Source organism: Fusarium venenatum (genome assembly GCF_020744135.1).
Source record: "Fusarium venenatum strain MPI-CAGE-CH-0201 chromosome Unknown EDB82scaffold_4, whole genome shotgun sequence".
NCBI lineage: Eukaryota > Fungi > Ascomycota > Sordariomycetes > Hypocreales > Nectriaceae > Fusarium > Fusarium venenatum.
The window spans coordinates 6,372,505-6,395,173 of record NW_027072132.1 but is presented as its reverse complement, the minus strand read 5'-3'; the positions used below and the strand labels follow the sequence as shown (position 1 = coordinate 6,395,173).

The 22,669-nt window shown below is 48.0% G+C and overlaps 11 protein-coding genes across 11 annotated transcripts; 5 read left to right on the top strand and 6 right to left on the bottom strand.

Moving 5' to 3' along the window:
- Nucleotides 1-70: 70 nt before the first annotated feature.
- On the top strand, nucleotides 71-1,484 carry EDB82DRAFT_580455 (RTA1 like protein-domain-containing protein). Its single transcript, XM_025725330.2, has 3 exons — nucleotides 71-741; nucleotides 793-1,203; nucleotides 1,257-1,484. Exons 1-3 carry the CDS (start codon nucleotides 380-382, stop codon nucleotides 1,366-1,368), a joined length of 885 nt encoding a protein of 294 aa, XP_025593940.2. The 5' UTR covers nucleotides 71-379; the 3' UTR covers nucleotides 1,369-1,484.
- Nucleotides 1,485-1,909: 425 nt separating this feature from the next.
- Nucleotides 1,910-2,236, bottom strand: EDB82DRAFT_530606 (uncharacterized protein; the record flags this gene model as incomplete). The annotated part of the gene is made up of 2 exons (XM_025725329.2): nucleotides 1,910-2,151; nucleotides 2,218-2,236. 2 exons carry the CDS (start codon nucleotides 2,234-2,236, stop codon nucleotides 1,910-1,912), a joined length of 261 nt encoding a protein of 86 aa, XP_025593939.2.
- A 1,317-nt stretch (nucleotides 2,237-3,553) lies between these two features.
- On the top strand, nucleotides 3,554-4,951 carry EDB82DRAFT_351274 (RlpA-like double-psi beta-barrel-protein domain-containing protein-containing protein). Its single transcript, XM_025725328.2, has 2 exons — nucleotides 3,554-4,254; nucleotides 4,305-4,951. The coding sequence occupies exons 1-2, from the start codon at nucleotides 3,730-3,732 to the stop codon at nucleotides 4,710-4,712; spliced, it is 933 nt and encodes a 310-aa protein (XP_025593938.2). The 5' UTR covers nucleotides 3,554-3,729; the 3' UTR covers nucleotides 4,713-4,951.
- A 1,385-nt stretch (nucleotides 4,952-6,336) lies between these two features.
- On the top strand, nucleotides 6,337-8,142 carry EDB82DRAFT_481213 (general substrate transporter; the record flags this gene model as incomplete). The annotated part of the gene is made up of 6 exons (XM_025725327.2): nucleotides 6,337-6,361; nucleotides 6,414-6,830; nucleotides 6,880-7,249; nucleotides 7,303-7,553; nucleotides 7,606-7,789; nucleotides 7,845-8,142. 6 exons carry the CDS (start codon nucleotides 6,337-6,339, stop codon nucleotides 8,140-8,142), a joined length of 1,545 nt encoding a protein of 514 aa, XP_025593937.2.
- Nucleotides 8,143-9,361: 1,219 nt separating this feature from the next.
- EDB82DRAFT_350942 (uncharacterized protein) lies at nucleotides 9,362-11,090 on the top strand. The gene is made up of 4 exons (XM_065607530.1): nucleotides 9,362-9,722; nucleotides 9,785-9,983; nucleotides 10,039-10,542; nucleotides 10,594-11,090. The coding sequence occupies exons 2-4, from the start codon at nucleotides 9,803-9,805 to the stop codon at nucleotides 10,956-10,958; spliced, it is 1,050 nt and encodes a 349-aa protein (XP_065463541.1). The 5' UTR covers nucleotides 9,362-9,722; nucleotides 9,785-9,802; the 3' UTR covers nucleotides 10,959-11,090.
- EDB82DRAFT_517519 (major facilitator superfamily domain-containing protein) lies at nucleotides 11,070-13,262 on the bottom strand. Its single transcript, XM_025725325.2, has 3 exons — nucleotides 12,683-13,262; nucleotides 11,435-12,626; nucleotides 11,070-11,385 (listed from the first exon to the last, which is right to left on the bottom strand). Exons 1-3 carry the CDS (start codon nucleotides 12,837-12,839, stop codon nucleotides 11,223-11,225), a joined length of 1,512 nt encoding a protein of 503 aa, XP_025593935.1. The 5' UTR covers nucleotides 12,840-13,262; the 3' UTR covers nucleotides 11,070-11,222.
- On the bottom strand, nucleotides 13,246-15,333 carry EDB82DRAFT_350961 (uncharacterized protein). The gene is made up of 4 exons (XM_025725324.2): nucleotides 15,194-15,333; nucleotides 14,423-15,096; nucleotides 13,908-14,367; nucleotides 13,246-13,856 (listed from the first exon to the last, which is right to left on the bottom strand). The coding sequence occupies exons 2-4, from the start codon at nucleotides 15,043-15,045 to the stop codon at nucleotides 13,425-13,427; spliced, it is 1,515 nt and encodes a 504-aa protein (XP_025593934.2). The 5' UTR covers nucleotides 15,046-15,096; nucleotides 15,194-15,333; the 3' UTR covers nucleotides 13,246-13,424.
- Nucleotides 15,334-15,918: 585 nt separating this feature from the next.
- Nucleotides 15,919-17,324, top strand: EDB82DRAFT_481209 (uncharacterized protein; the record flags this gene model as incomplete). Its single annotated transcript, XM_025725323.2, has 3 exons — nucleotides 15,919-16,409; nucleotides 16,460-16,537; nucleotides 16,586-17,324. The coding sequence occupies 3 exons, from the start codon at nucleotides 15,919-15,921 to the stop codon at nucleotides 17,322-17,324; spliced, it is 1,308 nt and encodes a 435-aa protein (XP_025593933.2).
- A 61-nt stretch (nucleotides 17,325-17,385) lies between these two features.
- On the bottom strand, nucleotides 17,386-18,499 carry EDB82DRAFT_350810 (PQ loop repeat-domain-containing protein). Its single transcript, XM_025725321.2, has 4 exons — nucleotides 18,396-18,499; nucleotides 18,331-18,348; nucleotides 18,068-18,271; nucleotides 17,386-18,016 (listed from the first exon to the last, which is right to left on the bottom strand). The coding sequence occupies exons 1-4, from the start codon at nucleotides 18,438-18,440 to the stop codon at nucleotides 17,447-17,449; spliced, it is 837 nt and encodes a 278-aa protein (XP_025593932.2). The 5' UTR covers nucleotides 18,441-18,499; the 3' UTR covers nucleotides 17,386-17,446.
- A 195-nt stretch (nucleotides 18,500-18,694) lies between these two features.
- On the bottom strand, nucleotides 18,695-20,292 carry EDB82DRAFT_350777 (uncharacterized protein). Its single transcript, XM_025725320.2, has 2 exons — nucleotides 19,284-20,292; nucleotides 18,695-19,235 (listed from the first exon to the last, which is right to left on the bottom strand). The coding sequence occupies exons 1-2, from the start codon at nucleotides 20,153-20,155 to the stop codon at nucleotides 18,944-18,946; spliced, it is 1,164 nt and encodes a 387-aa protein (XP_025593931.2). The 5' UTR covers nucleotides 20,156-20,292; the 3' UTR covers nucleotides 18,695-18,943.
- EDB82DRAFT_350776 (fungal-specific transcription factor domain-containing protein) lies at nucleotides 20,293-22,646 on the bottom strand. Its single transcript, XM_025725319.2, has one exon. It carries the CDS (start codon nucleotides 22,488-22,490, stop codon nucleotides 20,430-20,432), a length of 2,061 nt encoding a protein of 686 aa, XP_025593930.2. The 5' UTR covers nucleotides 22,491-22,646; the 3' UTR covers nucleotides 20,293-20,429.
- Between the last annotated feature and the right edge of the window lie 23 nt (nucleotides 22,647-22,669).

Sequence of the window (22,669 nt, the reverse complement as noted above, 5' to 3'; positions counted from 1 at the left end):
CTGGAGCTGACACTGCTTGATTGGGTCCTTGGCTCGCATTCGCTTTTGTCACAGGGCTGAAGGGGGAAGAGCTGAAGCTTGGCATTTGTTTAGCGAGTGCGACAGGAAGATCAGGTCAATTGTGAGTCTTGATATGACTACTAACTTAGAGTGCTGAGGAAAGGAACTAGAAAGCACCAGATAAATACTAGAGACAAGCCTCTTTTTGATCAGGTTAACTTCTGAGGTCAGACGCTTAACAAACAACCTTAGCAAACAATATCTCGATAGGCTATTCCAGCATTGGTCTGTCAGGTCGTATCATTGACTTTGTATCAATCCCTCTTTATCCCCTTCAGTCCTTGCCAATCTCCTACAGGCATCATCCTCAACAACCACCATGTCAAGAGAACCGCCCAACAACCTCGTCATCTTTGGCCCAGATGCAAACTGTACCTTGGCCCTCTGCCCTGTAGAATGGAGCGTCTACCAATACCGACCTTCGCTCGCAGCCAACGGTACCTTTATCGCCCTCTACGCCCTGGCCATGATAACGCACATCATACTCGGCATTCGCTGGAGGCAGTGGTTTTTCATGTCCTTCATGATACTCGGCTGTTTGTTTGAGATTGTTGGATATATTGGTCGTATCATTCTATACCACAACCCCTTCAACTTTGGAGGCTTCATGATACAGATTGTCTTTGTCACTAGTGGACCTGTGTTTTACACGGCTGCTATATATGTGACTTTAGCCAAGACGTAAGTTGACTCTCCGCAAGATGATCATCACTTTCTAACTCACTACTTTAGTATCAAGCACTTTGCCCCTGAAGTCTCTCGCTTTAGACCAGAGTTCGTCTGGTGGATCTTTATTCCTGCCGATATCATCTGTCTCGCTCTACAAGGTACCGGAGGCGCTCTGTCAACCATCAGCCAAGGCTCTAGCCAAATGGGCATCGACGTTGCCCTGGCCGGTCTTTCACTACAAGTCGTCATCCTTGTTCTCTTCTGCGCTATTCTAGGCGACTACCTTTGGCGATACTTCCGCAGCGGATCGGCCGGGGCGTTGAGCAAACGCATGCGAGTCTTCTTTGGCTTTGTGAGCGCTTCTGTCATCTTGATCCTTGCGCGGTGCGCCTTTCGATGTTATGAGTTGAGCAAAGGATATCAGGACTCGGACCTCATTTCGGACGAGGGATTGTTCATTGGTCTCGAGGGAGTGTAAGTTGTCTATTCCTTTAGGATGGTTGGGTGATATACTAACTGTGGTTTAGACTTATTGTCATTGCTGTCTTTTGTCTCTGCGTGGGACACCCAGGACTTGTATTCAATGACGGGGCTACGAGAAAGATCTCTGCATCCTCGTCTAGTGATGTAGAGAAATAGATTTGGGCGAAAAGTAATTGCTGGTTTAAATAGAAGAGGAATTATTGAATTGGATATATGATGACTTATTTGGATATCACATTTTAATAGGGGCATATCTTTCCCTTGAACTACCGACTTTAATTATAAATTCTGTGTGTCTAGATTCTCAGCGTTTAACCTCCTCGCTATCTCTTATTTTGATGTTCATCTAATCTACGTAGTGTATTTTGGTGTACCGTAGAGGCTTGAACAGGCACCCGAGACTTGTTAGCTACAAGCCAGAACAGACATATGCATTGTTCACTTAAACACGGTATTCATCATGCACGGAAATTATGTGTTGATACGCTTTGTTAGGCGTTATTGGTGATCGACTTGCTAGCTATCTCTGCAGAAACAAACGATGCTTCAAAAGACCAAAGATTGGTAATCCCCAATGTCCAGATTTAACCATTCCAATACCACCCCCATGATTATCCAGCAATCCAGCAATCGGTTCCAACCGCTCCATCAACCAAAGTGAGATGTTCAGATTGTTGCATGCCAAGCTGCGTTGCCCTTAGAGCTTGGCGTCGCACACGCACCAGCAGTTGGCGTCACAGTCCGGGTTCCAGCCGCGACGCCTGAAGTTACCGTGATCATCGCAGGTGTAGGCCCAGGGACGGAAGTAGCACTTCTTGTACCAAAGGTTGCAAGAGATGCTGCAGGATGCCTTGTCGTTGGTGTCGATGGCAGTGATCTCGGCAGCGGAAGCGGTCTTGTTGGCGGGGACAGCAGCGACAGCACCGAGGAGGAAGAGGGCTGGGGGATGCATAGTCAGTGGACTGTTATCGTAGATGTATGTGTGTGAGGTTATTCTTGACTTACTGATGGTAGCGATCTTCATGGTTGCGAGTGTTTGATGAAGGTAGGTAGGTAGCTTCAAGAGAGAAGGTTCGGTTCAGATGAATGTGTAGATGAAAGTGGAAGTGCAGAGTGCAGGGTGATCTGATGTTGGGGATGATGAGGAAGGAAAGAAGAAGAGGGTGAGAGGAGAGATGAAGGAAATTTATAGACTGTTTGGTTACTGTAGAGATGGTCGAGAGGCAGTGAAGAAGCATTGGCAGCTCTATGGCAGCTGGCAGCTGGCAACACCCGCCAGCACTGACGCAAACTGCTGCCATTCACACTGGAGAAATCGGCCAGTAGTAAATGCTCAGTAGTTGTTGGATTGCTATCCTGATATGAAGTGTAACAACTCCAATATCTCGAGTTTGAACGAACAATATGGTGCATGGTCCGAGAACAGCATCGAGTCAGGATTCATGCGTTGCACAACGTCGTTATTGGAATGTAAGAACAAAGAATACTCGCTTCGAGTAGTTTTTCTCCTCTACTATTGGTATCTACTATTTAAGTTTAACTTGATCCTGTACATAGGCTGATGTGGCTAAGTGTTGTTATAACGGCACAGAGAAAGTGTAAATTTGGAACCTGCAGTCCCCTACGAGAACCTGCATGGCATTTACAACAGATGAAGTCTTTTGATGATATGCTTTATTACTTGAAAGACTTAAACGAATTAAACTTGTGTGAAAGAAGAATAAAAAATAGGCGATTTTATTTTAAGAGCTTTGAGACTAACAACCTACTCTTCAGAATCATTACTTTGTGGTACATATGATATATAGTCAAGAACACGGACGGTTCCGAGTCTCGATGCATATGCCAGGAACTGCCGTAATATAGGTTTCATGGAAAGTGGCTCCTCTGGAAACAGTTCATCACATCCCGATCGCCAATGTAACTCTACGATCTTGCGTGGCCTATCCATACAACTTTCTCTCCTCGAATTCTTCCGGCCTATGTCCTCTCGACAACCCGTATCAAACCACCATCTATCAAATCTACCCCAGAATGATAATAAAATAGCTCGATCAACACTCGACCATCAACTTGATCGAGCCACTGAACGGATCCCAGTTTCCTCTTTCGGCTTAACTGACCAGTTGCTAACGCGGTTATCCCTGCAACCTCCCCCAGTCTGACAAACCAGAAATGAAATTAAAAGGATCATGAACCGTGTCTCAGCCCTACCTAAATGGCCTCAATCTTGGAAGTTATCATATGTAAGACGAAATTACGTGTGCCGGGTTGCCGAAAAATCTGCTCAACGAGGATTGTTTAAATAGTGAGATGGTCTCGCACTTTTGGCTCTGTTTTGTTTGAAGCTCAACACTCTTTTGTTTCAATTTTAACACATTCTTTATCGAGAATCTAGACGATCTCATCCATTCATTCACTTTATTAAACCCCTGTTGACTTTACTTCTTGGCAAGTCCCAAGTTGAGTCTATTCACATCCGTTTTTGAACATTTGAAACTCCTTACGCCGATCACTATGAAGTTTCTTCTCCCCGTTCTTCTGGCTGCTCCAGCTGTCATGGGTCGAGCTTGCAAGGCTCCGCAACCCAGTGCCGACGCTGTTGCCCCAGTCTACTCTGTTCCCAAGGATGCGTCTATCGTGCCCAAGCCTGTCGCTGACAGTGTTCCTGTTTATACCACCCTTGCGACTCATGTAGCTGCGTCCAGCAAGCCTACTGAAGTTGCTGTCAAGCCTCAAGCTGTGTCCAAGGTCCAGGCCGTTTCCAAAACCAAGTCTCAAACCAAGTCCAAGTCTAAGCCCAAGGCCAAATCTCAGACTGCAGCCAAGTCCCAGTCCAAGGCTCTTGGTAATGGCGCGTCTGTCTCTGGTTCATCCACCTTTTACGGCGGTAATCTTTCTGGCGGAAACTGTATGTTCACGACTTACACTCTACCCGCCGGTATCTTGGGAACTGCTTTCTCTGGCCAAAAGTGGGATAACGGCGCCAACTGTGGTGCTTGTATCGAAGTCACCGGTCCTTCCGGAACCGTCAAGGCCATGGTAAGTTTCATCCTCAGATATCGTTGAATGCAGCAACTAATGTTATCTAGATTGTCGACAAGTGTCCCGAGTGTGACCCCGGCCATCTCGATCTCTTCCCCGACGCATTCAAGGCCGTCGGCGGCACCAACGGCATCGTCAAGACCTCCTACAAGTTTGTCGAGTGTGGCATCACTACTCCTCTTGTTCTTCACAACAAGTCTGGCACTTCTGCCAACTGGTTCTCTATTCAGGTAGTCAACGCCAACGAGCCTGTCAAGAGCGTCGAGGTCTCAGTTGATGGCGGCAAGACCTGGAAAACGACTGAGCGCAAGGACTACAACTTCTTTGAGAATCCTGCTGGTTTCGGCAAGGAATCTGTTGATGTCAAGATTACTAGCAGCACTGGCAAGACTGTTATTGTTAACAAGGTTGGGGTTACTGCTGATGCTCAGTACAAGGCCAAGTCTAACTTTTAGACTGGTTTGGAAATGTTTGTCGAAATGAGATGGGATGACGGCTGACGTTTTCAATTCTGATGTATGAGCTGAGCAGCTGGCTGCTTTGCTCAATGAATACTCTCAGGTCTCACCGAAGAGTCATGCCATTTAACGACGACGAACATAGAACTTCATATTCGTGTATATAGTTGACAGGAGATTTATATATAAAAGAAAATACGACTACTCAAGATCGAAAGTGACAAAGTCCATTTATCACTAAATGTCCTAGGTCCCAACATCAAGATGTGGGAGGCATCAGACTACTTATGGGAGGCCAGAGTCTGCTAAACCTCATTGTCTAATTCATCCATCAACAAGGTTGGCTTTGTACGAATGTGGAGTATTTGTATTTTGCCTAAATGTAAATGGAATTGTCATTTAAAACTCCACGCGGTAATTTGCCAAGTCGGGAGTTTGACCCAAGGGGGATCAATGAGGTAATGATCAGAGGGACAAACCTTGACTCAAAGACGAGAAACATCTCTTGTCATGCAAAATCAATCATGGAATTAAAGAGCGGGAGTACTTTTCCAAAAAGAAGAAGCCAGGATGGACATAGTCTTGGTACACGCCAATTCGACGACATGACGTGATTCTTTACTGTTGGTTGCAACATGCGACACTCTAAGAGATAGAATCATGACTATCTCTTCTACTACAAGATCTATCCTCTGTGTTCATTGTTGATTGCCATCGTCACAGAGTCAACCCCATAAGATTGATACTGCAATGTCCACATTTACCCCGAATAATTTGGGGATTTTGGAGGAAGAATTCGGGGAATGGAGAATCAATTTCGGTCCTTTCCCCGCAGCTGATGACATTCAACGCTCAAGTACTGTCACTGCCTTGGTCAACATTGTTCCCAGTTACAATGTGTTGCCATATGCGCTCCAATCATTTTTCAAGAAACCCTTCCAGAGACATTCCAGGAATCGTATCGTGCGAGTAGATTCAGGTCGGTAATGGGGCTCCTCACCGGCAAACGAGGTACTTTAGTGTGACGTTGCAGGCCCCCCTGTACAGAGATGATATCATCGTCGGGAATACCCTCTACTCTCGCGGAGCCGCTCAAACTTCCGTCGTCAGGAAAGTGCCTGTGATTTAGTCACAGTATATCTCTTGAGAGCAAGTTGATTTTTATAAACTGTTCAGCTCAAGGACTAGAAGGGTATGCCTTACCGTACTCAATCTAACATCATGAACTGACACTCACGAAGATATGGTGCAATTAGTTCAGTAGTTATCTACAATAAAAATCAAGCTAAACAAGCTATCCCACAAACCCCAAGCAAGCCAAGAAGAAACCCCGGACAAAATCACCCTCAACCGTTAGCTTCTGACGATCCTCCCCATGGGCAACCTAAAAGTTCCCTCCAACAGAGTGAATGCATGACGTTGGGCCTCAGACCCATCCATTTCGCAAAACATCACTCGTGCGCTTCTAAAATGTTCTCCACGTCCATTCTTGTTTCAACCCCATGGAGTTGATGGTCAAGTTGAAGATCATCTTTATATAAAGACTATATCTCAGACTCAGAGTGTCGAGTTTCGATAGACAGACAGCATTGTTTGCGTTTCCTTACACAAGTTCGTCAACATGTATCGAATTTGGAACATCTACGGTATGTTATCTTATGATGAGTCCATGGAATGGCAGTCACTTACACATACCAGCCCTTGCCTCCTTTGGCACCATTGGAGGCATGCTCTTCGGTTTCGATATCAGCTCCATGAGCGCATGGATCGGCTCAGACCAGTATCTCGACTACTTCAACCGTCCTGGCTCAACAGAGCAGGGCGGCATCACAGCTTCCATGTCGGCAGGATCTTTCGTCGGAGCTCTTGTTGCAGGAGGTATCGCTGATCGTCTGGGTCGTCGCAAGTCCCTCATGATCGCTTGCCTCTTCTGGATCGCTGGTGCTGTTCTTCAGTGCTCCGCTCAGAATGTCGCCCATCTTATCGTTGGCCGTATCGTCAGCGGTATCGCTGTCGGTATCACCAGTTCTCAGGTCCTGGTCTACCTCGCCGAACTGGCGCCCTCACAGATTAGAGGTCGTATTGTTGGTATTCAACAGTGGGCTATTGAATGGGGTAAGCTGCACAAATTTCAATACCACTATCGTTAGCTGACAAAATCTAGGCATTCTCATCATGTATCTTGTCTCCTATGGTTGTTCTGTCGGTGTTGATGGTCCTGCTGCATTCCGAATCGCTTGGGGTGTCCAGGCTGTTCCTGGCTTCATTCTTCTCGCATCTCTCTTCTTCTTCCCTGAGTCACCACGATGGCTTGCCCAGCACGACCGCTGGGAGGAGGCTCACTTTAACCTTGCTCACCTTCACGCTGGGGGCGACCTTGATAGTCCTGTCGTCCTCGCTGAGATGGAAGAAGTTCGCGAAGCTGTTCGAATCGCCAATGAGTCCAAGGACATTGGCTACCTCGGTCTCTTTGCGCCTGGCGTCTGGAAGCGCACCGTTGTTGGTGTTAGTGTCCAGGTTTGGCAGCAGTTGCTGTAAGTTTACTCCTCGTTTTTTGCGTACCTGATTGGTATTAATGTGAAACTAGTGGTGGAAACGTCATGCTGTACTATCTCGTCTACATCTTCAACATGGCTGGTATGACTGGCAACACGGCTCTTACCTCTTCCATTATCCAATATGTCATCTTCCTCGTCACTACTGGTCTTGTTCTGCCTTATATCGATCGTCTTGGTCGTCGACCTCTTCTAATCGGCGGAGCGTTGATCTGTGGCATTCTGCACTTTACCAGCGGGGCTGTCATGGCTGTCCACGGTTATCCCGTTGATGGCATCGAGGGTGAGTCGTCATTTACCCTTTGCTCTAATATGCAAAGACTAACTCTTTCAAGGCAACGATATCTTGACCTGGGCTATTCAAGGAGCTCCCGCCAAGGCCGTCATTGCCCTGGCATACATCTTTGTCGGGGTGTATGGCCTTACCTGGGCACCTGTCGCCTGGATTTACGCCAGTGAAGTCTTTCCTCTCAAATACCGAGCTAAGGGTGTTGGTCTGGCCGCCTCTGGTAACTGGATGTAAGCAGTTCTTTCTCCAACGGCAAACCCAAAGATACTAATATTGACCCCTTAGCTTCAATCTGGCTCTGGCCTTCTTTGTGCCCCCATCCTTCACCAACATTCAATGGCAGACATACATGATCTTCGGCACCTTCTGTATTGCCATGACTGTACACGCCTTCTTCACGTATCCCGAGACGGCTCGCAAGACCCTTGAGGAGGTCGAGGCCCTATTCGATAGCGACGTTCCTGCTTGGCGAAGCGCTAAAGCTACTGGAGGCTTTGAGGAGAAGCTTGAGGCTGCTCGGCGCGGAGATGGATTCAAGGGGACCGCCGATGGACTGGAGACGACACACGCCGAGACTGCCTAGGCGGCGTGTTGGTAGTTTGATGTATTGTAGTGTATGGTTTAGAACGTATACCCAATTGTTTGTAGTATCTTCGGAATTGAAGTTTTGTTATATGGCTGAGGCGCGAAGTGGAAGGATTGGTGATTGGATCCGGTACAAATGTTTCTCTCCAGTGATTTTTCATTACTAACTTAGTGGGTAGATGATGTTCCCTCCCACGACTGGCCTTTTCCTTCTGCATTGTTCCATTGTTCAAAGTACACTGTTCCTTCGCACTGCATCATCGATAGAGCTCGCATACCTCTTATTTGCCATTTTGATCTCGCTGTCCGCGGGTAGGTTGGTTGTCGTCTTCCTCTTTCTAGCGATATTCTTCTGCTATTACTTCCACATAGGAACTTTTACTGGGAACAAGGATTGATTTCGCAATGAGGTGAGCGATATTCCCGGCCATTTTCATGTTTGTTTTAGCCAATGACGGCGACATTGATATATCAGATCACCAGCCTATAGTCAAGCATGTCAAATGCCGACCTTGCGAAACAACCCCTGCACATAATCTTCGGCCGAACGAGCCGGGTCCGGGTCAAGGAGTACGCAATCTACTCCAGAAGCAAAGAAGCTTTTGTCAACGGTCGGCCGCGGAAAACTCTGGGGTCCCGAGGCCTACGGCTGCTCCTATCATGGAATAAGACCATTCCGATGATGGAAGGATCATGATACATCACATGAATTCGACGCCTCGTCCGACTTGGCGTGTTAAACTTCAACGCTCCGACGGAGTTCAAGGTTCCTGCTGCGTCAGCTTCGGGGCGACTATACCAATGGAGAAGATGCGAGACACGAATTGTCATAGACATTTATGACAAACCATAAAAAAGTTCCGCATCTGCGTCAACAGAATCCTACGTTGAGTCAAGAAAAGGCCCCAATTACCCCTCTGGTAAGCCAGGACCGAGCCTCGGCACTCTAAAGTTTAGTGATTACTACTGTTGGCCGGACACGTTTCCGTTTCCTCTGTTTGGAGCTGAAAGGCTCCCCCATCAAAAAAGGACGCCGGGGCCATAAACAATGTCGATCCCCGAGAACGCCGGTGCCGAATGACACCTTGGAGGGGCCGGGGATATATCCGTATGGGAATAGCGCCCGTCCCCGTGGCGGAATAGTGCCAGACCTAGTTTTGCTTTGAGATGTCTTCATAGGTTTCATAGCCTTTTGGACCGGGTCTACAGACGGAGATAACAACCCCAGAAAGACAAGACAGACCGATCAATCATGGCATGCATGGAAAAGGGAGGGTCAAACTAACGTTAGTTAACGGAGTCTAGTCTAACGTTGGGAGACCAAGTACAAAAAGGCTGAGGCCCATCAGCTAAATTAATAAGTTTCTCTATTATTCACACTAACACTAAATCTTTGTTTATTCGTTTAATCAGATTTACTTCTTCACAAGTTATCGAGTGATACGCTCCTTCCAAAACATCGTGAACAACAACACCCGCCTCAATTCAGACAGGTACAAAAAACCCTCCCCCCCTGGCGGAATAATCTGCTTTTGTCCCACAACAACCTCGGATCACAGAGGCACAGCATTAGAATCTGTTTCTCAACACGACACAAACCAACTCAACCTTAAAAAGACAGAAACTGACTCGGATCTCAGTCCTTTTACCGTTTCACAATGACTCGCGACAACCTTGAGATTGTGCTCGCTGAGCGTCCTACCACAGACATCATCCCAGGCCGCACCTTTACTCAGAAACTCGGCAAAGCGCCCACACCCGCTGATCTCCAAGATGGCCAAATCCTCGTTGAGACTCTCTACTTGTCTCTAGACCCCGCCATGCGAGGCTGGCTCCGAGGTAAACAGCCCCTACTTCATAGTTCAGGTTGTCAGTAACTAACACAATGTCTCAGATATGCGATCTTACCTCCCTCCTGTTCAGATTGGTGAGACCATGCGTGGATCATGCGCATGCCGCGTCCTCGCCTCCAAGAGCAAGCTCGCCAAGGAGGGCGATATCGTCGCTGCTACTCCCGGCTGGACCGAGTTCGCCATCGTTCCCGAGGGCCGTTTTGAGCCTGCCTCTTACTACCCTGGTGTCCAGGACCCCAAGGACATGCTCTCTGCCCTCGGCATGACCAGTCTCACTGCTTGGGTTGGCATGTCCAAGATTGCTGATCCCCAGCCTGGCGAGCTTGTCGTTGTTTCTGGCGCTGCTGGTGCCACAGGCAGTGTTGCTGGCCAAATTGCCAAGCTCAAGGGTGCCACCGTCGTCGGTATCGCTGGTGGCGAGGATAAGTGCAAGTGGCTCACTGAGGAGCTCGGCTTCGATGTCGCGCTCAACTACAAGGCCGATGACTTCAAGGAGAAGTTCAACGAGGCGACAAAGAACTACATTGATGTCTACTACGACAACGGTAAGTCTTCTCCAAATCTCACAACAGTACGACGAAACTAACATGTCTCAGTCGGTGGCGACATTCTCGACATGTGTCTCATGCGAGCAAAGGAGCACGCACGCTTCATCGAGTGCGGTCTCGTCAGCCAGTACAACGCCGCCAAGCCTCAGGGACCCCGAGCTTTCTCCCAGATCGTCACCATGCGCATCAAGATGCAGGGCTTCATTGTGCTCGACCACGTCAAGGACTTTGCCACCGCTCGTGCTGAGCTGGCCAAGTGGATGGCTGAGGGCAAGCTCAAGAAGACTGAGACTGTTGTCCGTGGCGGTCTCAAGGTTGCTGAGCAGGCTCTCGTTGACTTGTACAAGGGTATCAACACAGGCAAGCTGATTGTCGAGATCAAGAACCACAACGACACACCTTCCAAGTTGTAAGGTGCTGTAGAGACGTAAAATTGAGGGACTGGGTTATATAGATGGATTTCGGTTGCTGCTTATGATAGATACCTTACGTACATAATGATTATATCATGAAATTTCAAGAGAGTGTTCACTGGCTGCTGGCTGATTGTGGTATCAATCTTGTCTTCCAATGTTATCAACTTGGAAGTATATTGATTCTGATTGGGGTTCATCAAAGATGGCTCGCTTGTGTTCTGTAAATAACTTTTAGATCCGTCCCACGCACTTCTTCATAGATTAGTACACATAGCGGAAATAAGGGTTCTCCTTATCCGTCAAGTCCTGGAAAGCCAACTTGGCTCGCTCGCTCTCATCTCCCAGGCCAAGCGCATCTCTCCTCCTGTTTTCATTACGAAGTACAAAGTACAGGGTAGTTGAAGCGAGAATACAGATGATATAACTAAATCAAGTCAGATGATGCAAGTAGCAAATATACACAGAAGACTTACCAGATGATCAGACCCAACCACAGAGCAGGATAATGATCTTTCTTGGTCTGACTCCAAACAAGCTGAGGGCCAACAATGTTTCCAACACAGTACGCAACAAAGATCGTAGCCGCCATGAAACTCTTCTTGGTATGGCCGGCGACGTTGGACATTCCAATGGTGATGATTAGGCTGACCGTGCCACCAAAGAATCCCGTGATAGAATATCCCACCACAGGCGCAGCAGCCCGATACGACCACTCGCTCTTCCAAATGATAGCGCAGCCTGCAATTACAGGTAGACATGTAAAAATGAGCATGAAGATGCGAATGTTGTTGAATTTGGATCCCAGCCAGCCCGTCAGGAGAATGACGATGAAACAGAGCCCACCAAGGGGGAACTGGAAGAGAATAGAGTGAAGCGTGCTCCAACCAAACGTCGATACGATGAGAGGTCCGAAACCACTAACTGCTCCGTTGACGGTGTACGCTGAAGCCATCATGAGAGCGATGAGCCAAATCTTAACATCGAGGAGGGCTTCTTTTAGTTGTGACCCTTTGAACTTTGTACATCGCACACCAGTTTGTCCATGCCTTAAACGCTCCACGGCAGCGAATTTCTCCTCTGAAGTGAGAAACCATGCTGTAACGGGCGAATTTGGCATGATGAAGCAGAAAAGCCCAAACAGAAACGTTAGTGATCCTGCGAGGAGGTAGATATACTGCCATCTCTTTAAACCACCGCCCGTGATCTGTGCAAATCCATAATTGAGCGCTCCACCGATGATAGTAAATATTCCCGTTGATGAGAACCACCAGCTTTGTCGCAAAGACTGCTCTGCTTGGGTATAGTATCCAGAGACGATGCACATGAAGCCAGTTGGAATAATGCTCTCGACAAAACCGAGGAAGAAACGCTGTACGTAGAGACCTTGGTAGGACGTTACTGCGGCTGTGAGCATACATATAGTAGCCCAAACAACAACCACGCCGCCGAGTACACGTCCTATATCGAAGCGCTGCAGGGCGAATGTCATGGGATATAAGCCCGCCAACATCCCAAAGTAAAAGAGCGAGGTGGCCCAGCTGAGACGTCGCGTGTCTACGGTTGGAGGCGTAGTTGAGGCATCCACGACTGTGAGGTCCAGATCTGTTGTCATGCCGAAGAGGACGGCTGAGCCGAGAATAGCTTTGTCGTAGTATACGAGGCCATCTAGTTGTGGTATATCAGTATCATGGTCAGAACAGGTGGTGTTGAGGGAAACGCACAGCCGACGATCATGGCGGGGATGAGAAAGATGTCAATCTTTCTGACTGCGCGCGCGGCGACGATGGGATCAATGGCATGTTGCTGTTCGCCTACTATGGCGATAGCTTCATCTCTGTTTCCCGTTGGGGACGACGCGTTTTCATCTGCTTGTCCCATTGTTGCGATATCGGAAAAGCGATCAAGATGTGGTGGTGTTGCAACAAGAACAATGGTTAAAAGCTTTCACATGGGCTGTTCATTATTTTAGCGATAAATGACCCCAGCCAAGAGCTATTATCATATAATGGCATCATCCCTAGTGAGCGAATTTTATTGCTATGAGCAACTCCAAGCTATGGCTGTACCCTTTGATAGCCGTTTTAAGCCTCAGGTGCATGGAAGAATCCTTGTAGTTCGTGAGCTAAAGTAAACTTACAGAGTTTTTTCGGCGGATGTGAACCGGGATTAATTCGAACTGGTTCGTGGATTGGCTGGTTAGCTGGATAATAGTGAGACTTTTCTGGTATTAACCATACTCTGTTGAGCCAAGACAGCCCAGCCCATTGATACAGCTTTTCACCTTGGTCGTGATTGTTCATGATGGCAGACTTGACGATAATGCTCAATTCATCAAACTGGCTGACTTAGTCAGATGTAAACTATCATGCATATCTATAACCCAACCTGAATGAAAATGCCTGTCGCCCCAAACGCCTGGCTATGTCCAGCAATCCTCTCTTGGGATTGTTAAATGGTATCAAATCAAAAGATTCTCTTGATACTAGGTCCGACCCACTGCACTTCTGTGCAATTCCTGTTCTGCCTCCACAGCTCAATCCGGTCGGTCAACCAGCCCGACTTGAAGTCTACCCATCGATCTTTTTGATCCGCTGGTGGAGGGATGACATTGCCCTTGTCGTCTTTCATCAGGGGCACGTTGATCTTCTCTGCTTGTCTTGGGTCGCCAACTCGGAAGGATCGTGAGAGAACGCATTTTTGCTCGTCTCGGCCTCGCCAGTTATACTGGAGACAGTCGCTGCTGTCTCTGCAGTACTTGCCGCATGCTTCGAATGAATCGATTCTTGCTTCGGGTGGTGCAACCCAAAAGTCCCATTTTCCATTGTCCCAGTTCTCAGCAACTTCTTGATCACCTGGATGGTGGAATTTCCAGACATCAGAATAAAGTAACGGGCGCTATTAGAAGTTAGTAAGTATATGAAATAGCTTCACCGGGAAACAACTTACACCTAATTGTCGCTGGCCAAACTCCCATCGCCAGACACTAGTCATGTCTTCCGGCCGCGTCTTGTGTAGCGTCATGACAGGCTGACACCAGTACTTATCGCTGAACGGGATGCTATGGAGTGGGTGCGGGTTGAACAACGGCCAGTATCCACGCAACGGTACGCTGACGTTCCACAGAGCCCAACCCGTTACGCTGTCACCGCAGCAATCGTCCCGTAGCATGGGAAGCCACTTTTCCGCAACCGGAGGCTCGACGTACTGGCCGTACGGGTTGGTCTTACGAACCAGGAGTGCCTTCATTGCACCGCGACTGAGCACAAAGCCCGGTCCGCCGTTTGCGAACCATGTCTTGATGTCTTGTTTCACGTCATGTCTACCGGGTGATGGAGAACCCATGTACAACGGTGCGTCGGGGTCGAAGGTTTGGAGGAAGCGGAAAGCGTTGTCCCAAAAGACGTACCTGTAGACGTTTGTTAGTGGTAACCAGTAAAACCTTGAGATTGCGGCAAACTCACGTATCCGTCTCGAAGAAGAAGTAAAACTCTTTGTTGGGCTTCATCTTCCACGCTCTTTCAATCATAGGTAGGAACTTGAACTTGTCCATTCTCCAGCCTTGTATACGCGCAGTAGCTTCCTTGTCCACATCGAGAGTTCCATTTGCTCGCATCTCTTTCTGCCATAGGTAGTTGACGAAGTCGGGGTTATCGTGGTAGTAAATGGACGGTGAATCGGCGAGGACATCGATCGCTTGGTGGCCATGGACAGTTTCGTCAAGATCCGAGTAAACCAGCAACTCGTCCTTTTCGAAGCACGCACTAACACTCTCGAACTGCGCGTCGAGTTTATCTTTTGTATCGGCGTGGCCCATCTTCAGAACAGGCTGAATCGTCTGGAGCATGTGCTTGGGAAAGGTAGCGCAGAGGTCTTGGGTCGTCTTGCCAGTGGGATCGACGGATACGGGGTAAAAGGAGCTCGTCGTCGAAAAGGAATAGTATTCAGATACTCCATAACTACCGTGAATAACACTCCAGAAAACTAGGATGAGAAAGACGATGGTGCAAAGACCGGCGATGGCCATGCGACTGAAGCGTTTGTTGAGCATCAGTCGCCGGCTGGAGGAAGACCAGACTGAAGGCATCGCAGCTGGTGATTCTGCATGGCACTCGGGGCCTGTTTGCTGCTAGAGATGCTCGTCCTGTCAATTAAGGAAAGATGTGGTGTCGCAAGCTAGAAGGGACATTCATGATGGAGGAGAAGAGCAAGGATATTTCTTGGGGGTGACGCACTTGTCTTAGGGGTAGAGATCCACTAAAAGCATCCCCTGTCGCGGGAATGGACTCATGATGGGAGCTTCTGGGCTAGAAAGAGACAAGTCTCTTAGCGGTATTCTAATTCAGACGTTAATATCAAGACAATCGGGGTATTCTAAGCCTATGAACAAGGTTTCTTATAGATCGTGTCCAGCATTGTAAAACAAAACGTCACCGTTAAACCCTAAGATACACTACTCGGTCGAGAATAGGGTAGCCTTTGTAGTTTGAATGGATGTGCCATTATACTGGCCAGATAGGATTTCTTTGTTAATGTTAGAGTATTTCTATTGACGAAATAAGGCCCAAGGTACTTCTGTATCTATGTGGATTTTGCTGAATGGTCGGAGTAAACGTCAGGACATGCTACGTGGCTGATGAGATATCTGCATGTTGAGGCTATCGAGAGGTAGTCTCCAAGCCACTTTTCGTATTTTGCCTTTTCGATCAAATTTTACATGCGAACTGTTGATGATTTGTTCCTGCTTCGATATAAAATCAATTATATCAATGATATTTCTTCGCCAAGGAAGTTGCTGTCATTCGGCCCTTGGCCACGCCGTCTTGTGACGGGAACCTCTTGCTTCGGCCGTGTGACAGTAGACTGTGAAACATGTCGAGGCAGGCACTATATCAACCATTGCTGTATAACTTTTCATCCTGTGATAATTTCGAACCAGTTCTAAATGCTGCAAGTCAAAATGCCTCACAAAACCAACAGCGATGCAGACCTCCCCTACATCGAGCCTCCATCTCAAGAAGGCCTTAGAGCCATCAAGTCACCACCTCCATACACAGGAACACCCTCCAAGATCTTTATCTCCGACATAAAGCTCTTCTTCAAAAACTTCTTCTACCTTCCTTACCTCTTCATTCCTCTTTATCCTTGGCATTCAGGTGCACTGTGCGAGTTGTACCCTTCACGGGAGAACCTCACTGACATTGCACTCCATGTTATCCTTTCCATAACTCAACTGGGTTTTCTTGTCTCGCTTTTCGCGCTGACATTCCTTCCGACTTTTACGTACATCGGCTACATTGCTGTGTACTTGACCCTGAATGAACTCGTATGCTGGCATTTCAACAGAGGCATCCCCCGAAGTGGCCTGAAGTCGACTGAAGATGCCCTCTCTCAGAGTTGGCCTCAGCATGATGATGAAGCTTGGATCTTTCTCAACGGTATCTGCGTCGGGTAAGGTATTCAGACCATTTGATAACTCGGAACAACTAACAGGTGTTTAGTAAGAACTGGTTCCAGAAGAACATTGATCGCATCTCCTGGACCTTTCACAGACCAGTGATTGGTGTTCACAACAGAACGTAAGAACTACCACCATGCTCAATAATAACACCATCTGACATTTTAAGCGCCGGCGTCGTTTTCGATCTCATCCAATGTCTGATCCAACGCGCTCTTCTTTACGCAACCCAAGACGTCAGAGAATGCTACGTCCTTGTAAAAAACGCCCTCCTAGACGAGCAGAAGAAGAAAGTCATCTTCATCCTCCACTCACAAGGAGGAATCGAAGGCGGCATGATCATAGACTGGCTTCTTGACGAAATGCCTTTCGACAAGCTTCAAAAGCTCGAAGTCTACACTTTCGGAAATATCGCCAACCACTTCAGCAATCCATGCCGCGGCAACGACCCAAGCACTCCTGTCATACCGCATATCGAGCACTACGTCAACGAGAAGGATTTCGCGTGCCGATTTGGTGTTCTCAACTTTACGAGACACTACACGCAAAACGAAAACCGGTTCGCGGGCAAGGTGTTTATTAATCGAAGCGGTGGGCATCAACTGAACCAGCACTACCTGGATGACATGTTCCCCTTGGACAAGACCCTTCGTATGGCTCGGGATGCGAAACAGGAAGACTTTATGGACAGGAAAGTTCGGGTGAGAAAGGACGGTACAATCAAGGAGACTACACGGGCTGAACTCCCCTCGGGGTTCACAGTTACCTGGGATTCTGGTGCGAGGAATGGATTCATCGCGACGGATGAGGTTCCAAAGATGGGGGATTTGAGCAGATTGTGGAAGTACCGCAATGGACAGCTTCCTGAAAGCTATAAGAGTGCTTTGGTCGATGGTATTGAGTACTGAAGGGTTGGCATTTGACAGCAAGGGCTGAGAATGAACGAAGCCTTATCAAACTGGTTCTATTACTATACATACACATAGATGAGCCCAGTATAGCAGTACTAGCCAATGTGCTAAATATTCTATCACTCAACATCCAGAGTATCACGCCCCCTTGTATTCCTCGCCCTTATACCCTCGTCTCTTGACGCAGTCCGAAACACCGAACTTGACGATACGTTGTCACCCATCATGATTTCATTCCCTTCAAGCTCCTCCCTCGTATCTCCTTCACACTCGACACCCGTACCATCACCTCCAAACCTCTTCCTAACCCACGGCAACAGGTTATAATACCCACCACATGCAAAGACGCCGCACCAGAGTACAAACTCGGTCGCATAGATGACAATACCCAGAATATCAATCTCAGGCTGGAAAAAGACGGATGCAAGAGAGAATACATCACCAGCTGCGTCAATGGCGACAAAGAGAAAAGAGATTCCGCGGACGGTTCGATGGGTCCAGATATCCCAGTAGTGTGTCAGCACGCCTGCTGCGAGAAGAGCTGCTGAAAGTGAAGCCATAAGAATCAAGGGCCATTCTAAATCTTTGGATTTCGCGATACGAAGGGCTATGATGAGAGAAGCTTGGATGCCGCCCATGACGATTGCGACGGGAACGACGAGGAGAAGAGAGCGTGAAACACTCCATTTCTATTCATCGTTAGCATCCTTTCTTAGCACTTTGTAGGATAGAATACGGACTCTTTCATAGTAATAACACTGAATCCACGTAACAAGACTCAAAAGCGTCAGAATCTGAGGCTGAATCCGCAACGCAACATTGAACTCTTTGACGATGTTGTAGACACCTAATGGTACACCCGCCCATGCCCATAGCATCATCATCGATGGCTGTAAGCCGGTGGCATTATGGCGGCGATAATTAACAATGATTTGAGGAATTAGCTATAACATGTTAGTCGTGCTTGTCTTGTGTATACCTAGTCTTGATAGAGGTGACCAACTTGGATTGACCAGCACACCTATTGATGTTAGTAATTTCTACTATGTCAAATGGGTTGAAACTCACAGCTCCTAAAGTTCCGAGGATATTAGCAGCGACAGGAACATCCATTTTACTATCGAAAGATTGTACCAGAAGTTCAATATTGAGTCAAGATATTGCTCAAAGCTCTGAAATGGTCAAGCGAAATTGACGCGCGCTAAGAACTGTTAGGTTACGCTAACAAACTTGGTGGCGTGTCTAACAACAACTCAAGCTGCTATCTGTTACCCGTCAGCCCTTCTATCTAGTATGGATATCAAGATCGTCAACAGTTAAAGTTACCAATTCTATAAGGGCACATGCTAGTGGGTAGCAGAAAAGTTGGCCTCCTAAGTCTTAGGGTATATAATTAAGTAATCTAAGAACCATAGTCTAAGGAACATAAACTGATCTACTATTCCGTCTCTTATGCTTCCAGCGGTCAATTTTGCTAATCCCCCAAGGGCATCATAGATAATTAAATTGTTTAATGACCTTGCGACAGGTCAAATCCTCGTCTATTTTATATGACTGAATAATTGCATTGACCAAAGAACCCTTTTCGCCATTTTCCCATCTCAAATCATAACTCCTTAGAAAGTCGTCTGTAACTTAGGGTAATCTTTTGCGTGGACATGTAAGTCGGCATAGATAGCAGCTGACTGATCATCAGCAAGGTGCTTCATGCGCTTCACGTCATCATCCTCGAGGTGCTCAAGAACCGTCTCGGGCTCCTCCTTTCCATCCTTTTGATCCTTCTTCTGGGGCTCAACAGCTTTTTCAATACCCTCTGACTCTCCAATGAGAAGGATCTGGGCGTTGACATAGTCGAAGTGGGCTGGTTTGGAGGGTAGCCAACGAAGAGACCGGAACTCGTCAATAATTCTGGTCATGTCAGAATGGATCATCTAGAGAGAATAGGATTGTACTTACTCCTTTGAGAAACCAGGTCCCTCGGGCAATTGGGCGTTCTGGGGTCCCGGAAACTGCGGGTTCTTGGTGCTGATAATGAAGCTTCCCTTCTCCTTGAGACCTAATTCCTTTTGGACCTCATCCAGCTTCTCAGGCAGCGTTGTCAAGTAGGCCAAATGACTCTCCCGACCTGTAGATGTGATGGCGTAAACACCCTCGCCGACAGGCTTGGCAGGTGGTGTGCGACGTGTGCCGGCACTCTTGGTATCATACTCGTCCGCAGCCAGGAACTCATTCTTGATCTCGTCAAATGAGGCACCGGACTTCTCGACAAACACCATGTACTTTTCTTTTCCGCTCTCGGGAAGGGTCTTCTTGGGAAGAGCGAGAATTCGGGTGTTACCAGCGTCGGCAATGACGCCATCGCCGAGACGAGCATCTTTGGCAATGGGACGTAGCATGATAAAGGACCGGGCGATGTCATCGACGCTTTCAGGGTCTTCGAGGTTTACGCGGCCGCGGATGAAGAAGTAAATGATGCCCTTCTCCAGAATGCTGGAGGGAACATCCGGTTCCTCGGAAGGTTGTACGGCATCTTTGCCAGTCGAGTCTTGCTTGTTGGTGGACTTGGAAGTATCGTCCTCTTGCTTTTCAGCATCATTTGCCTCTTCCTTATGCTCTTCCTTAGGTTCCTTAGGTTCTTCCTTAGACTCGCCCTTCTTCTCATCTTTGTCCAACCTGATCACCATATCATCAAGAGTGGTTTGACCATCATCCGTCTTGGGGCGCTTTGCATCGGGGGCTTCATGCTCGATTTGATGCTTCTCGCCTGTTTGTTGGTCGCCGTTGGATTGACCAACATTGTCAGGCTTGTTGTCAGTCATGTTGGGCATTTGATGACAGTGTAAGAGATTCAATTGGGAAATTTACAGACATCAAATGTGAAAAAAGAAGCTGCACAAGTATGGGAAGGTGTCTGGGACGTGGTGGACGCGTCGCGTGAATTGTCGCACAGGTGATGTCATAGACCAACCTCAACTCGAGTATTAACTCATCATCGATTATTTCGTGCCGTTTTCGCGTCGCCTGGGCAATCCACGCTCAGGTCGTCATTTGTCCCGGTTAGAACTAGCGTTTGGTTTGACGTCAATGTCTCTCATGAAGCTTTTATGTAGTACCTTCTGTTGTCGACTTCACCATACCAAGACCACCAATGTCACGCTCCAAAAGCCGTAAAGCCTCTCTAGCGAATGGAGTCGCTGCACCACGAACTCTCAATGCCCATCTGAGTTCCTCAACTCGAGAAGAACACCATGCCATCTCATCGAACGAGTCCGTGGTCGCCCATAGTAATCCTGCCAATGAACCAATCTGAGCTGCTTGGTATGCTGCAGCACTGCCCCAGAAAGCAGCAGTATGCTCGGGACGTAGAGATCCCAGCAACTCAATGGCCGATTGTAATTTGACTCGGGCGGTTGATCGTAAAAGTTCATACAAAGACGTAGGTGTGTCTGGTGTCGTAATCCGTACTAGAGCTCGATGTAGAGCAATCTCAATGGCTACATGAGCCAGATGAAGAGCCCCATTGGCACATAGCTCTCTTAGCTGAGTACTCTGCAATTGAAGTCGGACAGGAAGATTGGCATGCCATTCCCTGAGACGAAACACCAAAGGCTTTGCAAGTTCAACAGCAGCAACAACTCCCATTTGGTCCAGGGTTCCACCGGCACGAGTAGCCTTAGCTCCGTAGAATGTGTTAATCACATCGCTCAAAATTTGACTCAACTCTATATGGCGTGTAAATAACTCCCACCCAATCACAACTGGTGAGTTATGCTCGGGATTGGTTTCCAGGTCGAATTGGTCAAGCTCGGGGTAGTCTGGCGCCGTACATGGCCGAACGTCCCAATCGCTGTCATGAATAAGGAATGGCCGTCCGTGAACGCAGGCGCCCCAGCGATCTTGCATATATAAAGCCCAAGCCAGTCGTCTTCGAAGGCCGACTTCCCATGCCGGGATCGACCAGTTACTACAGTCGATATGGATGCCCAAATCCTGAGCCATGGCAACAATTTGGGCTGTGAATATCCGATTAGACGTAGGATGCGTATGAGACCTAGAGTCAACAACACGCCGGTTCCGTTGTAGCAAGAGTAAACCAGCCTCGAGTGTGCTGAGTTTGGGTCTTCGCATGTCCTGGGCAATAGTACGCTCAGCCAATGCCTCGAGAGCCGTTGGGTCTGGTATTGACTCGACCTCACGACCGGCGAGTGAACTATCGTAAATCTGCCAGTCAAGAGCTATCAGATAGACAGCAGCCAATAGAGAAGGCGCAAAATGTCGATGTGATAAACGATGCTTGCTTATAAAGACATCTTTGTGTAAGATGGGAAAACTAGGGTGAACTATTCGGAAATAGAGGTCGACTAACGTGCGACCAAGTGGATGAACTGTCGCTTCAATAGCATCGAGGTCTGCGATGCGCATCTTTTCGGACGCGGTAGACTCATCGGGATGGACGAGGAAAACAGTCTGATAGTCCAAGTGTCGAGCAAAAGTGGAAGTTGTGGGAAAATGCGAAGGTTCCTGGTTCGAAAGATTCGGAGGGTGTAAGCCGAGCAGGACTGGATCACGATAGTCGGTGGGCCCGATATACTCGGCATGAGTCTTCAAGTCTAAACCAAGAGTATTGCTAAGAATACCGGGTCGAGTTGATTCAGCAATGTTGTTCTCAAAACCCATCACTTGCTGCATCTGCGGATTGCTTTCCGCGCTGGCTGGAGTATAAGCGTCACCATGTCGACTTGAAGGAGACACTCCAGTCTCTCCTCCTACAAAAGGAGGCGAGGTTGTAGCGTTGTTTTCATCCGCTCCATCACGAGACTCATTTTGCTTTTCTCGATCTCTTTCTCGATTCTGTCTTCTTTGGCGAGGCGTTGGACCACGCAAGAATGTACAGGGTTGGTTGTGAAAGGTACATAGAACACATCTTGAATGACCCTCTTCTTTTACACAGCGCGTCTTTCTAACACGGCATGTGTCACAGGGCCTTGCGCGGGCGTTGGAGACAGACGGGGCCGATGAGCCGGCGCCGCTACCGTTACCATCGCCTCTATCGTTCGGACCGATCGTCATGAAAGACTGGCCACTTCCGGAGCCGGCCCAGACTAGGTCAGATGAGCCGGCGTCGGTTTGAGGAGATTGAAGCTGAGGTAGCTGGGAAAACATGACCCCACACTGTCGGAGTCTGAGTCGGGTCAGCTTTGCTTTAGATCTGGGTCTGCATCTGCATCTGCACCACGATAAGGGACATGGGGTCCATTATCGACTGTGGGCCAATTTGATCTTGAACTTCTTGGTGAAACGAAAGAAGTTCTGCTATTGAAGAAGCGGGCGCAGAGAAGAGG

Bases quoted from the DNA above. Each gene is read 5' to 3' on its own strand.
- EDB82DRAFT_580455 (XM_025725330.2), top strand. From the start codon at position 380: ATGTCAAGAGAACCGCCCAACAACCTCGTCATCTTTGGCCCAGATGCA. The intron at 742-792 runs GTAAGTTGACTC...TCACTACTTTAG, and splicing joins TATGTGACTTTAGCCAAGAC to TATCAAGCACTTTGCCCCTG. The intron at 1,204-1,256 runs GTAAGTTGTCTA...ACTGTGGTTTAG, and splicing joins TTCATTGGTCTCGAGGGAGT to ACTTATTGTCATTGCTGTCT.
- EDB82DRAFT_351274 (XM_025725328.2), top strand. From the start codon at position 3,730: ATGAAGTTTCTTCTCCCCGTTCTTCTGGCTGCTCCAGCTGTCATGGGT. The intron at 4,255-4,304 runs GTAAGTTTCATC...AATGTTATCTAG, and splicing joins CCGGAACCGTCAAGGCCATG to ATTGTCGACAAGTGTCCCGA.
- EDB82DRAFT_350942 (XM_065607530.1), top strand. From the start codon at position 9,803: ATGACTCGCGACAACCTTGAGATTGTGCTCGCTGAGCGTCCTACCACA. The intron at 9,984-10,038 runs GTAAACAGCCCC...ACAATGTCTCAG, and splicing joins CATGCGAGGCTGGCTCCGAG to ATATGCGATCTTACCTCCCT. The intron at 10,543-10,593 runs GTAAGTCTTCTC...AACATGTCTCAG, and splicing joins TGATGTCTACTACGACAACG to TCGGTGGCGACATTCTCGAC.
- EDB82DRAFT_517519 (XM_025725325.2), bottom strand. From the start codon at position 12,839: ATGGGACAAGCAGATGAAAACGCGTCGTCCCCAACGGGAAACAGAGAT. The intron at 12,627-12,682 runs GTGCGTTTCCCT...TACCACAACTAG, and splicing joins CCCCGCCATGATCGTCGGCT to ATGGCCTCGTATACTACGAC. The intron at 11,386-11,434 runs GTAAGTCTTCTG...GACTTGATTTAG, and splicing joins TGGTTGGGTCTGATCATCTG to TTATATCATCTGTATTCTCG.
- EDB82DRAFT_350961 (XM_025725324.2), bottom strand. From the start codon at position 15,045: ATGCCTTCAGTCTGGTCTTCCTCCAGCCGGCGACTGATGCTCAACAAA. The intron at 14,368-14,422 runs GTGAGTTTGCCG...AAACGTCTACAG, and splicing joins TTCTTCTTCGAGACGGATAC to GTACGTCTTTTGGGACAACG. The intron at 13,857-13,907 runs GTAAGTTGTTTC...AACTTCTAATAG, and splicing joins TTGGCCAGCGACAATTAGGT to CGCCCGTTACTTTATTCTGA.
- EDB82DRAFT_350810 (XM_025725321.2), bottom strand. From the start codon at position 18,440: ATGGATGTTCCTGTCGCTGCTAATATCCTCGGAACTTTAGGAGCT. The intron at 18,017-18,067 runs GTCCGTATTCTA...AACGATGAATAG, and splicing joins AGTGTTATTACTATGAAAGA to AAATGGAGTGTTTCACGCTC.
- EDB82DRAFT_350777 (XM_025725320.2), bottom strand. From the start codon at position 20,155: ATGCCCAACATGACTGACAACAAGCCTGACAATGTTGGTCAATCCAAC. The intron at 19,236-19,283 runs GTAAGTACAATC...TGACATGACCAG, and splicing joins GGACCTGGTTTCTCAAAGGA to AATTATTGACGAGTTCCGGT.
- EDB82DRAFT_350776 (XM_025725319.2), bottom strand. From the start codon at position 22,490: ATGTTTTCCCAGCTACCTCAGCTTCAATCTCCTCAAACCGACGCCGGC.